The sequence below is a fragment of the Zonotrichia albicollis genome, chromosome 10, assembly GCF_047830755.1.
Source record: "Zonotrichia albicollis isolate bZonAlb1 chromosome 10, bZonAlb1.hap1, whole genome shotgun sequence".
Taxonomy (NCBI): domain Eukaryota; kingdom Metazoa; phylum Chordata; class Aves; order Passeriformes; family Passerellidae; genus Zonotrichia; species Zonotrichia albicollis.
Window position 1 is genome coordinate 17,176,588 of NC_133828.1, and position 13,031 is coordinate 17,189,618.

At 42.1% G+C, this 13,031-nt stretch overlaps 1 protein-coding gene across 2 annotated transcripts in view; it reads right to left on the minus strand.

Moving 5' to 3' along the window:
- The window catches only part of TMEFF2 (transmembrane protein with EGF like and two follistatin like domains 2), a 186,817-nt gene that overhangs the window by 45,204 nt on the left and 128,582 nt on the right, over window positions 1-13,031 (minus strand). For both annotated transcript variants that reach the window (XM_074548202.1, XM_074548201.1), the window contains exon 5: window positions 7,348-7,444. In XM_074548202.1, coding sequence (XP_074404303.1) covers window positions 7,348-7,444 — 97 coding nt within the window. The remainder of the gene's footprint in view (window positions 1-7,347; window positions 7,445-13,031) is intronic.

Sequence of the window (13,031 nt, forward strand, 5' to 3'; positions counted from 1 at the left end):
TCTCTTACAACCCTTCCTCCCCTTGAATTTCAGAAGAATTTGTGTTTTGCTCCTATGAGAGCATGGTATGGTAACACATGAAAACCCCCCAAAAATCTCAGAAATTATTTTTGGCTTTTCACAAATCAATATTTCCTCTGAAGCAACTGAAGCAGTCAGTAAGGCAAATTCTGCTTTTATCATCACAATTTCCAAGTTGTTCCTTTGCCCTGTAAGACTGACAGAGCATTCACACTCCAACTGAGTTTGTTCTCCCTTCTACCAGCAAAAAGGCTCCACAGGCTACTGAGAAGTTACTCCATAGTTATCAAACTGGTAAAGAACTTTTGTTTCACTGAAGTCAGTGGGATAACTTCCTTTGACTTCCCTAAGTTGGAAGTTCACCTTCTGAAAACCAAGTTTGGGTGAGCATCTGAAAAGAGGAGCACAAGGAAAAGAAAGATCTATAAGCTTTATGATTGTGTAGAGTATTATTCCCTGGACACACAGCAGGTTTTGCTGTAATTGCAAAAGATAAAAAATGTCATTTTTATTACAAAACCAAATGTTAGAGATTCTAGTTTTTGGATAAGAGATGGATGTGTCATATAGGGTCCTTAAAAACCTGCTTGGGTGAGTAGTACAGATGGAATACAATGTGGGCTTGCATTTATCTGAGAACATTTAGAGCCATGATATATAGTCTACACGACAGACTTCCTCGATGTATAGAGAAAATATAGCCAATTTCTTTGTGTAGGCTGAATTATTTACCAGAGTGTTCCAAAGTGTATTGGTAATAAAACACTATGAAGTATAAGTAACTCCAGACAATCTTGGCTTATGTTAAAACAAGTCCTGTTTTTTTTTTTTAAGCATGTTATTAAGAAAATAAATCCTGAGAATCTGGAAAGGCAGGACTTACTCAAATGAACACATGCCTCTGAAGGATTGTGTTGACTCAACAGAGAGAGAAAGGTCAAATTCTCCCAACCATCATCCTAAAGAAGCTGGAAATCAGTCTCACTTCAAAATTAAATAGTCTATTTTGGCACAGGATGAAGGATGCAGAGATGGTAAAGTGATTCTGCGAAACTCACCTGACTGGGAAAAATGGCTGTTTTTAACTAAACCCAGAAAATATATATGTAGAGTACAACAATTTCACCAGCTGGCCAAACAAGCCATCATTTTTCCAAGCAATACCTTTCTAGCCAGGCCACTAGCAGTGCAATCAGTTTAGAAACACAAGGTGCTCATTCCCTCATCCTCCTCTGCAAATCTGCACCACAGCTTTTCTCAGGGCTGCTGAAGATAAAGACAACTGCTTTTTCCATACCTTTCCTGGCTCTTTCTGCAGACTCCTTCTCAAAAAGAGGAAAACAACCTATTTTTGGCTTGATTTAGGGTCTTTCTGAAGTGGGGATCTTTCCCTACATATATTTGGGAACAAAGTCACTTTTACACCTAGGCTAGTTTAGGTTGAAAGTGCCCTCTGAAAGAGTCCTACAGAACCTCAGCAGCTTGCCAGAGAGAAACCTGACAGGAACCATGGCATTCATGCAATGCTCACCTGGGGATCTTATTTTCTGACCCTAACATGATGCCTAGGCATTGGTTTCTAATAAGCCAAATCTTTCACCAAGCTAGAGTTGCTGCAATATTGCTCTTGTTTGTGCTGTGGACAGCAATTCAAGCTACAATTTTGTTATTTTGCTAGTTTTCCACCTTTTGTGTATCTTTGGCATTTTTTCCCAAGTCTCAAATAAAGAAGCATGGCTGGGTTCTCTCTTCAGCTCTCATACTCCTGGCAGCAGTATCTGGCTGAGCAGCCTCCTAGAAAAGCCTCCAACCTGGCTCCTTCTTAGAGCTGGCTTTGTAACTAAAACGTAAAATACAGATGGGTAGGCATCATCTTGCTTTTTCTAATATTCCTCACATTTTGCCTTTCATTGCAAGTGCCTCATTGACTAATTTCTAGTTGCTTAGGCTAGATTTTTTCCAGTATTGCTGACTCTTAACCCACTACACTTATCTCAACAGTTTCCCTGGAAGTCAGCTGCTTTCCTTTTATTTCAAAATCTTTTAACCACAGAACACACACCAAATGAAACACTACCAGGTAACAGAAGTGGGCTAATTCCTGGGCAGGCACTGGAGCTAGCTCTGCTATCAGGTTGGGGCTGAGTGACATGGGTGTGAGAGGCTGCATCCTGCTTGGTCATCTGCTGCTGTGCAATGCAGAGATTGTGCTCCAGTGCCTTTAACTCCCTCTACAAACCCTTGCCTGGACTCTTATTAGACATGACTACTAATCTCCATGTGAAGATTTATGCAGCAGCAGCTTCACTTCATGCCTTAGGTATGATCTCAAGTTAAGCAGAAATTTAAGTTTTTGCAGTATTGTGCATTTTTAATGATTTTATTCCATTCCTGTGCTTATTTGAGCACAAGTCCAACATGTATGTGCAAGTGTTATGCCCAGCTATGAACACAGATCTATATTTTCACTAGAAGAGAAGGAAAAGCAGCAGAAAACAGCAACGTATCTACTGTATAATGCCTGAGACATTGCAGATGTTAAAGCAGCTCGTTGTTTCTGCATCTGGAACAAGTAGGTCACACATAGTTATTATACACACTGCTGAACATGAAGCAGCCAATACCCGTGTAATGTATGTGAGACTTCAAACCACCTTTTAGTATTTGAGAGCAGTACACAGCATCTTGTTTGCAAATGCTCTGCTTGAGAGCAACTGATGGAAGGGGGAAGGGACCCAAAGCTGACTGACCTAATTGCTGTGTGGATGGAGAAGCTGGCAAAATCATTAGTTTCTTTTATGTTTTCTTTCTATACAATAATAAAGATAAATATTGATTGTTGGGGCACTATTGATTGCAGGGGTCGCTGCAGATGGCAGCTGCATGATTTGCACAGATATCTCCCATTTACAGAGCCACTTATTTGCATGAGAATGTGGTTTCACCCTCCTCATATGCTTCTGTTTGCTTGCCTTATAGGAGCATTTACCCAAACTAAACGTTCCAGTGACTGGCAGTAAAACATGAAATGAGGGACTGAAAGAGCTCACCTTTGTAATACCTTTTGTGTATGTGCCTGTCTGCTGTGGGTGAGTGGAGTTTATTGTCCCAGTCATGTGGACAGAGGCACAGGACACAGGGACCTGCTGTAATTATGCTGCAGTGTCACCTCCTCACCTGGGAATGCCACTCGGGAATGCCACCCAGGGGCACAGCACAGCTGGGACCAGCCCTCCTTCCTTCCCCACTGGCACACTGAACAAGCCCAGCTCCTTCCTCCAGGCCTGGATGCCTCCCTCCAAGTCCCAGCTTGGGGTCATCAGTGACCCTCAAGAATGGCTTCAGCGTTCTTGGCCCAGTGGGATCCTTGTCCACTTGCAAGGAATGGAAAAGGCTCCTCCATTGTGGGCCAGCTTGTGAGGAGGGAAGGAAGTTTCCTACCACGAGCACAGGGCCTATTGCAGAGCATAATACTCCACGGCCAGCCAAGGAGAAGTCCTTGGGGTGAGCAGCACCAAGTTGCAGGAAGCAGCAGGGGCATTCAGACACCTTTTTATCTCTGGTACAAACCTCCACCTCAACATTGCTGCTGGCTGACCTGCTGGTGTTGGATTGCAAAGGAAAAGTATGCATATTTAACCCCAATTCGTCATTTTGATTTTGATTAACTCTGCAAGTCAGAGGTTTGCAGGCTTTAATCTTGTTTTAAGAAAATATTCTCATCCTCTCTACTGTCAGCATTTTCCAACTGGAAACTCAACCAAAGGATCTTTCTTATTCTTTATCTCCTTCCACTTTGGACATATTAGTGGACCTCTGAAACAGCTGCCCAGTATTTATCCAAACCATGGCTTTTCCAGTGTAGGGAGTGCTCTTATTTGCTCAGTGGCTCCCAAGGAGGAGATTAATGCTGGAGCCCAGGTTTCTGACGTGGCTCTGCACTGACACTGAGCCACTCCAGCAGAGAGCAGGCACTCCATTTGGTGAGCACTATTTATGTACAGTGAGTGTTTCAGAGATGCTTTTTGGAAGAGCTGAGCAATACACCACGGCTCAAAACGTTACGCCTCATTCTTCAATTCCTTTTAAGTATATCTCTTGGGGTGTTATGTTGAGTAGCCCTGTCTTACAAAATCAATTATTCCTTAGCCAGCTCAGAAATAAAACCCAAAGCAAGCAACACCAAATGTCTGATTTACCAATAGATTGCAACCCCGTGCTAAAGAGTGTAGCCACTGCCCTGCTTTAAATATTCATGAAGTCCACTGGTGCAAAATGCATTAAAGGTGGGAATAATGCCAGTAATGCACGATCCTCTTAGTGACAAGAAGCTTTCACATATTAAAGCAGCAAGATGTTAAAGACTTTCAAGTGAACAGTCTTTGTTTTTAACTTAGAGAAAGAGATTCACTAATGGAATGCCAAATTGCATTCACTCTCATGATACTTGACTGCAGAATGGGATAATAACACGTGTGCTTCTGCATGCCATGGAAAACCTGTTATTACAGAGGTTTCTTTCCTGCCTTTCCTCAGCACTTTCCAGAAAATGTTCACACAAATCTTACCCCTTCAAGTAATCTTCTGTGTGCCAACCCCCCCATTAGAATCCCAGGAGTCAAGCCATTAACAGATTGGTTTCTCACAAATAAAAAGAATTAAAAATAATGGTGACAGAACACAATAGCACAATTTAGATGAGTGACAACTGGCAATGAATAACCAGGAAAAAAAAAAAAAAAAAAAGAAAGAGTTAAACTGGAGATAACGGTCTGCAAAATATAGACTGTGACAATGCAGAAGAATGTCAATTGTCACTTTAAATCATCAGCAGCCCAACCACATCTGCTATCACACCTGTGCTCTCTTTTCTAATCTACTCTGGCACCCTAGAAATAGTAGGCAAACAGCCAGCCTTGCATCTCCAGCTCTCTGAGGTCTGGCTCTGCTACATTCCTCTCACCTGGAGCAGATCAGGCACTGGCCCTGCACCCTCAGACTGTTCCTGACTGACAGGGATTCACTGCTGCTGCTGGGATTGACATCCTGTAGCAGCAGGTCCCAGGACCACCAGGAACTGCTAGCCCCATTTGGATTTTACAAACCTCATCAGTCAGGTGAGAGAGCTAAAGGAGCCCTGCTTACATTTGATACTTGATCCACATAAAAATAGTGAACAAATAATAAATTGACATTTTTTGGCAAGGGGAGTGGGGTAACATGTGCCTCTGGTGCCAAATATGAACATTCAACTAACATATATTGGAAAGAGGGATCTATAACCTCCATAGTTAGTCCACTAGACTATTAGTCCACTATTTTTATTCTAGAAATAAAAATAATGAAAAGCTGACAGCCAGAAGGCTGTTTAGGAAGATTGTTTAGTAAGATGCTTATCCAAGACTAATCAGGGAGCAAGGACAGGAAAATAGAGCTCAGTTATGGCATATGAAGTTGCTTACTTCAAAGCATACCTTTTACAGGCTTTACATGGGGTCTGAGTTTTTGAATGGGAATTGGCTTTCCTGCCTCCTAACAGTTTGTCTGGGAGCATCTTTCCAGTGACAGCCCTTCCCTGCTTCCTGCCCCCAGAAGCACCTTCCCCTGCAGGAAGAGTGCTTGTCAATAAAGACTGAGCACCTCAGCTCCTGCCATCACTCTGCTGCTCTCTAAAAGCCAACTTGTTGCAAAGGGGAGGAATTAGATTGTGCAAAAGGTGCAGTGGGAACACTGGGGTAAGTTGGATCAGGCAGTTTTACCAAGCTATTTCTGGAAAAAAATAAACACTGCTACTCAGTGCTTATGATTAATAATGTTATCTTGTAGCTAATTTTATTCCTTGCCCCTCTCTTCTCCTGCCTTCCAATTTGGAAGCACACTTAATTATGAAAACATGAGCACTAGACTGTGAATTTTGATATATTAATTTCACCGTGGTTTTGTTTCTACACTGCACCACCAAAGCTCTCAAGGACAACCAGTCAAGGAGACAATGAAAATCATAACACCTGGGGTAATTTTCTTAAGCAAAGTCAACATTAGGCAATTTCTTACTCACAAATTTCATTACATTACTGAAACCTATAACCATGATGCACTTTGCTCCTGTTTTTCAACACCATAATTCCCTTCAACGACTGAAGCCAGAGCAAGGACTCAGTGGTTTTTTTGCTCGAGGTTTTGTTAAGGACTAGAAGCAGAGATTACTCAGAGGCTGGCAAGACCAAACCAAAAAGAGCACAAAGGGATAACCATGACCATATTCCTGAGCTCCTTCACTCAACAGCAGAACTGTTCCTACTTTCATGCCTGACCAGGGTGCACAGATGCCTTGCCTGGGTGGGGTCAGCTGCCCAACACTGGGCCCAGCTATCATGTTCACCATCATTTATTGACTGCTCCTTGCTCCATTCTGGTTCTTCCCACTGGAGCTCTGGCCTCAGTGTTTTACTGACACCTCACTGCCCAGTTTGTGTACCCATCCTTTAGCCACCACTAGCCCACAGCTTCAGAAGCACCATCCAGACACCAGCTCTGATATTTGCATGGTTATTTTGTTGTCTCTCTAAATCTGTTTTAGTTACTTGGAGAGAAACATGAGCTGTGGCATTAGGGCAGTGTTAGAAATACAGCTCTGTGAATAGTGACCTTTTTGATCTATTGGCTGTTCCAAAATCACACTGAAATTATTAGCTCAGAGTTGGCTTAATGTAAATTTGCATATATCCTAGGCAAAATGAAAAATAAAAGTCTGAGTTGATAGAATTATTTCCCTTCAGCTTTTGTAATTAAGGTTTAAAATAAAAAAAAATCTGAATAATTTTGAAACCCCTTTTAAAAAATAAAAATTAAAACCATTTACATTGAGAAAACATCTAAATGTACACTCTCATTTTTTCAAGCAATTGAGGGCAAGGTTTTCAACTCCAACAAAATAGGAAAAAGCGAGACAGATTTCCCAGCCTTTCTAATGTCACACATGAATTAACATGATGATAATACTAATGATACTTTTTAACTGGAAAAGCTTTAGGTCAATTATTTTTCCCAATTCTATTTTTTACTGAAGTATGAAACTATAAAACCCCAGATGGAATAACATAAGTTATAATGGCAACAAAATGGATAACTGTGTTTCTAAACTTGGTCTAAATCGTGCATGTTCCAAAATACATTTTTTCAGAGTGATAACCACCTTAGTCACTTAGAGATGAATCTCTGTGTGCAGAAAACAGAGTACCTAACATTTGTAATGCTTTCCAAACCACAGTACCTTTAAATAATACAACATTCATTAAAATAGAAGAGTAGAGCAAATTACTGTACCAAACATCCTCTGCATCTTCATCGCACTCTGCCCCAAACTGGCAAATGTCACAGGTCGATGTCTCTTTTTGATTGGTTTCACCTGAGCCTTCATTGACTGTTGGATGGAAAGCAGAAGAATATACATTAGGAAAGACAGCACTGTAGCAAAGCACTTCTCTCTCTCTAGAAAAATCTATTTCTGCATCAGCTTAATGTGCTGCTCACAAAGCCGATGGCTGGCCAACAGTGCTCCTGAGCGGGCCAACAACACAGAGATTTCCATGCTGGCCTGTGACAAATCCCCTCAATTACACACTTCAAAGGAAAACCAGAGAAAAACCCTTCCTTTTCCCTCTCCCCTTAATCAATGACCCCTTCAAGCTGCAGCCCAGGAAGGTCGTGTCCCCACTGAGCCTTGCTGCTTTGTTCCCTGGATAAATAATGGAGGGACATTGATAGCATCACATGTTGCCTCGTGTCCTTTACCCATGAAGGCCTTGAGGTGGCCCCAAGGGGATGCTTTCCTCGAAAATGTTTTGAAATTACCTGCCTTGTGGTGCAATCTAGTCCACTCCAAAGGCAAAACATTTTTCTCTGCAGAAGCACAGCTATGAGCCCCAAGGACTAGTTATCTCTGGCAGGGAAGATTTAGTGCTGTCCAGAGGAGAGGACAATCTCCAGCATAGGTTAAATTTCAAACCAGGGGGAAAGTCAATGCTGATGTCTGCAATTGTGTAAGGTTTGTACCTGCCCTGTAAGCCAAAAACAAGAAGGGACTAAAGGGAAAAATCAAAATTTGGGTGTAAGAGGACTGCAAAAAGAAAAATACTGATGGCTGAGTACTGAAAGACAGAAAGAGACCACTAAGGTAGGCATCAAGAAGAGGGTTTGTTAAAAGATCCAAAAGAAACATTATCCATGTTTCTACTGAAGTGTATAAACACCATTTGGTACCTTTTGAAAGATGCCACACTCCAGCAAGGCACTGTACCCAGTGATATCCTTCTGCCAGCTGCAGAGTTATTAAACCAAGGCAGACTAAGCATCAATCAGCCCTGCTCAGACTGATGTTGTTATCTGCACCTCTGCAGTGTCACCTCTCGTGCATTTGGAGTCAGCACCGTGGTGCAGCCTTCTGCACATCCGGGTGCAACCCATCAAAGCTGCAGTGTGTTGGTGGCCCCAGTGACACCCACTGGACAAATCATCTGCCTGATGTGCATCCAGGTTGTTCCCAGAGGCTTCTGTGTCAGGGGGCTCTGACTTTGAATAAGCTGCTTTTGATATTTACTCAAAAAAGGATGAGAATCCCAGGCTTTCTGAAAGCTGTTTGAGGAGAGAGGGCTTTTGCCCCTAGAAGAGCAAGGGTGACTCCAATGCCTGTTTTTCAACAAATTTGCTTCCCTATCCTGGACAAGTTATATAACCTCTGCCATGCTTCCCACTGTGTGATAACAGGAATAATATCATTTCCTCCCAACAGAGAATGTGGAAACAAGTATATTAAAATATTGTGATAAGCTTAGATATTACAGTGATAGAAATCACAGAAATACCAAAGGTAGATCTTATCTAAAATGCTTTTTTCCTGAACCTTAATATAGTCAAAGGAAGTGCTGGTATTTTTAGGCACGGACTATGCTGCATTAATTTTCTATCAGTCATGCTTGAAGTTAGACTATATTAAACTGAAAAAAATTCACCTATGAAAAGCATTCTGATTATCCCGAAAGGAGAAAAAAAAAAAAAAAAGGTAGCTTTGCTCTATTTGTACAAATTTGCTCACCTTTATATCCATAAAATTCATGTATGAAAAAACAAAGGGGAAACCAGGAAAAACACACTCTGGATTTTTGTTCTATTGTGTTATCAGGCTTTACGAGGAAGGGCTGAGCTGTGTTTTTTCTGTTTCCTTAAATGACTGGGAAACTCTGGAGGGTCACATGTTATAAAAGCCAAGGCATGAGGGTGGACAAGGAGTCCAGGTGCCACATCCTCACACCATTACATCTCCACGTGCTGCCTGTGTGATTTTGGCCCCACAGCATCACGAGCTCCTGTGAGATCCTCCCCACCTCCCTGCAGCTGCATCCAGGCCTGCAATGTTTCATTTACATTTTAAATAAAGAAATCTCTTTTACTGAGGAGATAACTCTGACAGCCAACCCAGGCAGGGGATTTCCAGTGGTTAAGATATTAGGCAGGATATGTAATGAGTGACTATGGCACCTATGGGCAGATGTCTTCTTCCAACAGCCAAGCATTCCTCACCTATCAGAAATATGACAATTGCTCCAGTTCAGGAGGGTGAGAATATATACTTTATGGAATGGAGCTTTAATTTCTTTATTTTGTTATTCTGCAAATCACTTCCCTTGCATTTCCTTTTAATTTAAAACATATGCCCTACTCTCTTCCTCCCTGCAATGTTTCTATTCATCACTGCCCAGCACGTGGCGCTTGGCTGGGGACCTCACACAGCTCTGCATCACAGAGTAAGTGAAATAGCTACTTAAACCATTAAAAAAGGCATTTAAAAGACTGAGCATGTTGAAGAGCAGTAACTGATTTGGAGAAGATCATCCACTCTATAGCACACTGCAGTTCTGAATTTCTATTTGAAAATAATAAGTCACTCCTTTGTATTTTTCTGAAGAAGCCCTGTGACCAGCTTTCCACAGTCAATGTGCATGTTGTCATTAAATGTGCAAATGTGCAGCAGTCCTTAATAAAAAAGACAGCTGTTTATCTCCTGTTTATGCTCTTTCTGTTGTCAGTAATACAGATAACATTATTCTTTACATTCCTTATAGGTGTGTTTTCTCTCCCTACACAAACATACCCACTGGCATATGCACCCACACCCAGAGCTGACACACACAGGGCTTGTTTTCTCCATGCTGTGCAGATAACTGCTTTGATAAATCAGACATCTTACAACGAGTTATTTTCCCAATATTTCCTGCTGCTTTCTAGCTTGAGGACTAGTGGATGCTTATTTTCTAAGGTGACTCTTTTTTCTTTTTTTCTCCTCACTGCACTTGCTGATTTGCACTTCTTTTCTAACCCAACTGGAAAAAGTTGTTAGCAAAAAATAATCTAGTTTCTGGATTCCTCTTCTAAAACAGAGAATGAGTCGTCTTCTCATGCATGTTAGGTAGTTTTCATATTAGAAACTATTGAGGTTTTAACACCAGGGCCCTACAGGAACATAGTAGGGCTCCAGGCAGGCTAATCACTGAAGCCCACCACTTATTGCTCACAGAAGTGAGAAATTTTAAGCAAGATTATCAACTCAGAGTCCAAAGAAATGTGCTAACAAGGGTTAGAAGGTCACTAACATTACTTGAAAGTCACTTCAGAGACTATGTCAATCTCCTAAGCAATATAAATTCTCAGCTGTGAAGGCACTACACACAATTTACAGAGGCAATGGACTGTGGGAACCACAACAGCTCCTGTTTTAATCATTTGGTCCTTCTCTGGCATTCTCACAGTGCTCTGATGAGATAGCTGTGATTTCAAGAATGTCTGTATTGTTTGCAGGTCCCACAAGAAAGAAACCATTTCTGAGGCATTTTACTCTGTCTCCCTAGCTGAAAAAAAACCAGATTGAAAGTATCATCAGAAGATTGGTTTGACCCTGTGCTTATTTCCTGTAACATCAGGAGAAAACTAAAAGCCCCAAAAACGCCCACTGCCACTGTAGCCACCTCTAATTTCTCTTTACATTCAATCTCTTTGAATCAAGTCTTCTGTAGGTACAGACCTACAAAATGGCTGTAGCTACAACCCCAAAAAAATCATGCTAGGACTTTAGCCACACAGCTTCCCAGACTCGTGCTCTATTAGGAGCTGGATCGGTGGTTTAGAGGTTTTAAAACATAGACATCAAAATCCCTGTGCTTGAGCTGCTGAATAACCTTTGCTCAGTGTCTTCCCAAGGTGCTTGATGAGTGGCAAAGCCAGGATGGCAATGAATTCCTGCCAATTTCCAGTGGGATAGTGAGGAGCGTGCACAGCACCTTGGTGTGGTACACAAAGTGCCACAGGGAACATGCAGGGGGTACCCTGCCCCACAGACCATACTGTGAGCAGTAAAGGGGAAGAGCAGCTGGGGAGCCATGGGAGTGAGAGACAATCAGGTGGCAACACTGGCTAGACACAGATCTCTGAACATCTCTTTGCTAACATGACTCTGAAGGTAGTAGGGCAAACTTAAGAAAGCCTCAGCTCAGGCTTCACGTGGCTTTTTAGGACTATTACAACAATCCTTGCTCAATATATTTCAACTACACAGGAGAACACAACAAAGAAACAATATAAAACATCACCACATGCTTGAATATACAAAATATGACTATAATGAATTATGAATTATGACTACTCTGATGTAGTCTTCCTTTGATCGATGTGATCAGACATGTGCTTATCACAACCCCTGATTCTGACTTGACTCCTCATAGTGGGATATCTTTGCTATTGTTGAAAGAAAAACTTCAAAAAAAGGCTTGCTCTAGCTCGTCCTAACAGGATACATGCTTGTTTTCAGCTATAAAATCTAGGTAAAAACACAGATCACATGGGGATGAAAGTTAGTGGCCATTTTTGTATTGCAGAATGAAAGACAATGTGCAAATTAAATGTAGTGGAGGAGGATGATCTTCAGACCAGCTGAAGTGATCTTGCCACAGGCTTCTGTCCTAACAGGAGTGCTCTGGGCAGGTGAGAAGGTGAGTGGTTAAAGTGAGAAAGGTCTAAGCAAGGAGGGCAGAGAAGCCAGCAAGAATTTAGTAAATGTGTGAGAACAAGCACTACCAGACAGCTAACAGCACCTCACAAACTGCACCAATAAAAGCCCAGATTCTGCAGGCAACTTCACTCTAATCAATAAGCCTTTTTTCCTGAAAGCATTAGCTCAGTCAAAGCCTGCAAAGTGAGAAAAATGAAGGGTGCAAAGCAGGGGGTCAACTCACCAATGGCTCTGCCCTCAAAGTCTGGCAGAGGCTCAGAACGGCATTACCGTCACAATGAAAGGAAAATGGCCTACAGGACTGGTAATAAATTCAAACTCTGACGTGCCTTGCCCTGCTTTACTCCTGCCAGCTGGCTCCATCTCAATAAATACAAATTTGACCTCTCTCACACCCATAAACACTCTGGGGAAATCACTTATTGCAGGGGAAAACGGTGCCTGTGCCCAGCTCAGGACCCAACGCAGAACTTCTTAATATTGAAATGAAATATTCTCCTTCACACCAACGTGCCTTTGATGGCTCCTTCATAGCACCACAGGTGAGTCCTTGAAACCCTCTCTCTGCTATATGGGCAGGTGATTTAAACAGCACTGGGGCTGTGCCATACCTGAGCTGGCTGCCTGGGAAATCAGACCCCCTTCCTCAGGGTTTATACTGCCTCAGGTCCCATCCTTGGATGTCTCTGCCTTGCCATTCTCAGCCAAGTGCTGGAAAAGGTTAATGGGATGACTTTAGAACGATGTAAATACCTAGCAGGGTTTTTGAGGAGGAACGAGATGCACCCAGCCAGCTCAGATTGCTGATAAAATGTGCTCTTATCTTATTGCTAAAGACCATGCAGATAGAGCCTGGCACTGCTTTGATGCCAGTCAGACTCAATTTGCAGTGTTTTTCAGCTCTTGTGATTCTCAGCTTATGTTTTTTTTTCTTAAAAATCATAACCAG